Source organism: Aphanomyces invadans (assembly GCF_000520115.1).
Source record: "Aphanomyces invadans strain NJM9701 unplaced genomic scaffold supercont1.90, whole genome shotgun sequence".
NCBI lineage: Eukaryota > Oomycota > Saprolegniomycetes > Saprolegniales > Verrucalvaceae > Aphanomyces > Aphanomyces invadans.
In genome coordinates, this window is record NW_008580235.1 from 40,300 (window position 1) to 45,626 (window position 5,327).

Genomic DNA, 5,327 nt, shown 5'->3' on the forward strand with positions numbered 1-5,327 from the left:
TATCCAATCACTGCGTGAAGTGTAATTGTGACTATATTTCGCCGAATTGGCATTGCTCATCGGATGCTCAATTTTATTCAGTACCACTCTGTCGAGTTTTTATCAAGTTGACTGTATTCAGCATCTTACCTTCTCCTTGACCAACTTCCAATTGGCTCTCATGCCCCTACGCCAGGATGATCAGCATCAGTACCGCGCTGTTTTGGCTCGCTACCGCCGCATGGTCGAAGAAAACAATGCCAAGCGGGCAGCTGTCCAACGTCGGTACGCCGTTCGCCGCGCTGAGAGGATGGCAACTGAGTCTTTGCGATCTGCCTTTGCCGCTCGGGTGTCCTTTTCTTCCCCTGCTCCGAACACTCGCCGTTAATATAATTCAATAGTGGATTATACTTGATATTTGTATACTATAAATTAAATGCCTATTTTATTTGGTCGGACTGTGACAAACTGATCAATTCTCGGGTTTTGATTCAAGACTCAGTCATTTCGGAAATACTTCAGTTGTGGCGTTGGAACTCTCTCAATCTTCTTTGACAGAGTCTTCCAGGTATGACGGCTGTAGAAGATCATTGTTGGCCTCGTATTCATTACAACTCACCATAACAGAGAGATCAGCATAACTGTGGAGATCCTTGCGTTTTTGATTTCGCGATCTAATAGGGAACCTTTGTTGGTGATATGGTTTTAAGGGTTTTCAATTTGCACATGTACAAAATTAAACAGGATGGGTCGCTCGGAGTTGATAGATAAGAATATACATATGTATCGAATGAAAGTGTTTGAATTCAAAAACGGACATCATATTCGAATTCAGGAGGGGGTTGATACCCTGGCAACCTCCAGAAGACAAAACGCGGGACTTCAAGTTGTGTCGCAGTTGGAAGCGGTAGAGCCAGCCGTTCGAAAACCTCATGATGGCGAGATCATCTGTAGACTGTGATGCACTGTGGAGTTCGTCTCGTATGACTATGGCCTTGGCACGGATGGTCGGTCCAGTTACAATGGGGACCTTCCACTCCTCACACTTTCGAATCCAAGTCATTAGTCAACGTTCCAGTTCGGGTAGGCGGGGCCTGTGTGCTGATTTATGTGACGGATGTACATCCGGGCTTGCTCTGATTGTTTAGCCAACGATACATCGTCGACTTTTCAGGAACATGTGGCAGTCCAAATTCACGCTGAACCCATTTTTGCAGTTCAAGTCCTCTTATGCCAGGATTGGACTTGTGATACATCAATAGTGAGCGCTCTTGCTCGACGGTGAGTCTCATCCGTGTCGAGGGTGACGGCATGTTGAGTACACCAAGCGGTTTTTCGAGACGTGTGTCATTTGAATTTTCAATCCGCCTCTATAAATTCATTTTTCAGTACTTCCTGGACAAGAATTAATTTTTCGAGGGTATTAATTAGTGTGGGTTCCCAAATGCCAAATGCGGGGGACTACTGTACTTGTAAGAGACATTTCGTTCGTGTGAGTGCTCACATTGCATCGAAACATCATTGGATGCGGGTTGCACCGACGTCGAGCACGCCGGGATGCTCGACAAAGGCGCGTAAGTGCCGAGTGAACTGGGGGACTGTCGCCGGGTCCGCGTACTGCGGGTCAATCATAACGTTGAGACGAGCCATCGGCCGCACGACGACGCGATCTTCGTCTTCGTGTTCAACCACCACGGCTTGTTTCGAGATGGCGCCAATCACCACCGTCAATGGCACGTGGCAGAGCGTCGCCGTCGGGACATGAACCGCGTCGTCGAAACCCAAATTGCCTACATTGGCTACAATGGCGTGACTGTATCGGTGTGGCTGCAGGTCAAGGCTCGGGAACATGTAACTCGTCCAGCCCATCAAGCGGATCCACAACGTCACGAGCGAAGAAGGTAGCGACTGAGCCCAACGGTTCGTCGGCCAGAACAAGCTTGCTGAAGGTTGGCCAGAGCGCGCACGGCCGGCTCCTGCCACGACCTCGGTAGCAATCGACTGAATCGACAACGCATCGGCACCTTTCAACGTGACAGAGCCCACGTCCTTCCCGTCGCGAATGTCAACGAGGCACGACACGTCAACGCCGTCGCTGGTCGCACAGAATGACTCAAACGCCACGCGGCCATGAAGGGAAGGCGTTTGGCGTATTGCATGGGCCACTGCACGGATGACAACGTGAGTGAGGGTAACTTTCGACTCGCCACTCCGACGCTTGTGCTGCTCCAGGTACGCCAGTGTATCCGAGCAATCCACGACCAATGTGCCTTGTACAAGTTCGCCATTACGTTGGATGCTAGCTTTCCATGACGCGAGGTGGCCCGGTTTCTGGCATGGAGTAGAGGGCTGCTCTTGATAGTGCTGGCTGGCCAGGAATGCCAGCCCGACGCAGAGGACAGTGTACCAGCCAAGTAGTGTGGGCAGAACGAAGAGGGCTGCAAGGAACACTGCTGCATATAGACCCAACTTCCACGTGTTTAGGTCTGTCATGGGCACCGGGGCGGAAACTGCGGTGGGTGGAGTGTCGTCAATCCAAACTATTGAACCTTTCTTCGTTGGCTCTGGCCCACGCCGCGTCTTGTCAGGGGAGGTCTTTTCAAGCAGGATCGAGGGGTTGGTCGTGTCGATGCAAGTACCAAGGGGAAGCACCGGGGCGGCCTCCATGCGCCCGGTGGACTCGTTCTTGACCCTGAACGACTTCATCCTCGGTAGCGCCTCGAGCTGGCTCCGGAGTGCCAGGATAACAAACGCTTGGTCGACGACAATTTTGTTTTGGACAAAGGTCGGGATCGACCCTTTCAAATCCATCTTGACCAGAAACGTCACGTCCGCGGAAGAAGGCGTCGAGGGCACGATGTGCCACCCCGCGACGTGGATTTCGCCCCGAACGAGGCCCGCCTTGGGTGGCATGAGGTTACTTTCCGTGGCTTTCGCGACGACCACGATCGACTTGTCGGGCAAGACCCGCCAGTGAACAACGTTAACAAAGTCCCTGCCGGACACAATCAACACGGGCTTGGACGCGTAGTAGTCGAGTACTGTGTGGGCGTCAAGTCGTGTGATGGGATATGCAGCTGCGCACATGGGGTCGTAGGCGACTTTGCGCCCGGTGTCCAAGAGGAACCCGAGGATTGTAGACGCTGGAAATGGGACCGGCCCCATTCCGAGGACGGACGTTAGGGAGGTTCCGTCTGGCTTGGAGTAGGCGCGGACTCCCATCCTTTCCGACTGAAACGACCATGCAGTCAAGTTGGTCGGCTTCGTAGCGTCGACAAGCATAGCGATGGCTTGATCGACATCGGCAACAAATTCCGGTGGAATCGTGTACTCGCCAACATCGTCTTCTTGTGGGGAAGGCACATTGTCTTGATTGGGTGTGTTGGACGGAGCCATTGCTTGAGAGATGGCTCGCGGAATCGCTCGGTGTGCCCGAGGCGATGTGGCAGGCCCAGGGGGCTCGAGCAACGTCCGCAGCACGTCGAGCTTTAGAGCGCGAGACACCACGACGTCGTCTGGCAGGCTGTCGTCGCCGTCAACATGCACAACGTACGTGACTTCGGCGGCCGTGTCGTCCGAGTTGGGTACAATGTGGTACCCCTCCATGAGGAGGTTCGCGCGGTCCGTGTGGTGGTGGGACGTCACCGTTGTGGGCGGAGTTGGGATCGACTGCGACACCACGACCACCGACTGGTCCGGGAGGGTTCGGCGGTGGGTCAACATGACAAAGTCGCGAGCCCGATGCGGAAACATCGCTTTCGTCGTCACGTGCAGTACGGTCGTGTGTTCGTTGAACGTGTCGAGAACGATGGAGTCGCGAACAGTCGCGTCGAAGGTCGGATCCACGACGACGGTCGCAATGTCGTCGGACGCGTGCTTGATCATGAGTCTGCTCATGGCGGCAGCCCGAGTCGCGTGGCATGAGTACAACTGGACGGATTTCACGCCGCCGTGGTCGGTTTCGAGCGTCCATCGGGGGTCGTTGTGCACGTACTGCGCCAGAAACGTGTGGACCATCGGTTCGACGAGTCCTCGATATGTTGGTGGGACGTCCCGGTTGTCTGCCGCTGGAATCTCGAACGGTAGCGACGACGGGCGTAGCGATGGTGAGAGCACCGGCGGACCGACCGGGACGAGAGAATGCACTTGAAGGGCATGGAGCCACGTAGAAAAGACGTGGGGCTCGGAAGTGGCTAAGAGCATGCGCGTTGTCGGTGGCCGGCTCGGGTGAGAGATTGCAAAGGCACACGCGGTCATGTCGTCGTCCGTGGCGTGAAATGTGCATCCCGCAAGCAGAATTGTGTTACAGGGAAAGCTGTTGCGTTTGTGTTTGAAGAGGGTCAACACGCCGCGGTTCAGAATGGCATACCGCGATTTCCACTCGGCCTTGGTTCGCTTGTACACGTACCCAGCTAGTGGGGGAGGATTCATCGTTGGTGCAGCCATCCTAGTGATAAAGTGCACACTATCGTTCGTTGTCAGGATCTGATGGAGAGGGTGTGGACGCCATGATGGCGCCATGAAGGTGGACTCGCTGCTATATTTGGGACGATACGAGAGCAGAACATATAAATACCATTGCGGTGGAAAAGGACATGAAAAGCACTGCATCGAGCTTGCACAGTTTGGGCAGAAGGGGTGTGCTAGCCATCATAGAATCAAGTGTTGCAGCGACTACCATAAATATTCTCTAGGTGTTATATATGGTAGCGTCCATTGCGGCGTGAGGTTGTTCTCACTCCATCACCACTCCACGCTTCGTCCCGTATCGTCTACGGCGCTGAAGGTTGGGGCGAAAGACAGTACAATGCAGCGGCCTTGCATGCTAGTAGATATTCTAAACATAGGCTCTGCATAGCCAAGTCTTCTTCCGAGCGCATTTGTTTGCCATGGATGAGCTTTCCGCGGCGCCGCTTGTAGTGCTTTCGTCTACAGTACCATGCTACTTCAATCGATATCTGTTTGAAATAGATTCCTGTGGGCTGGTGGTCGCGTACCTGCTTGGGAACCGGAAGGTCACGGGTTCAATCCCGTGAACCCTCAGCTTTAAGAGGAAAAACACTAATGGCCGTTAGTCCCATCAAGTCCCCAATTGGAATTTAGGCGGAGGGGCAAGAGGGATTGCCTGTTCATGTGCCTTACATATGGGGAATAAAGCGAGCAGTAGCTCCCCTTAGTCAGACCCCCACTAGTACTAATTAGTTACTAGTACCCCGGAAAAACCTGTCGTCATAAGTGTAATGAATCAGATCGAAGGTGATGGGGAGCACAATACCGTACTTGACATGTCTGTTGCGAAGGGAAAAAACCTGTAAATACTTATTCAATCAATATATTATTTTCTGCAA

At 53.3% G+C, this 5,327-nt stretch overlaps 1 protein-coding gene across 1 annotated transcript; it reads right to left on the minus strand.

The window, feature by feature from the left end:
* Nucleotides 1–1,371: 1,371 nt before the first annotated feature.
* On the minus strand, nucleotides 1,372–4,514 carry H310_14800 (hypothetical protein). Its single transcript, XM_008882730.1, has one exon. It carries the CDS (start codon nucleotides 4,498–4,500, stop codon nucleotides 1,498–1,500), a length of 3,003 nt encoding a protein of 1,000 aa, XP_008880952.1. The 5' UTR covers nucleotides 4,501–4,514; the 3' UTR covers nucleotides 1,372–1,497.
* Nucleotides 4,515–5,327: the final 813 nt, after the last annotated feature.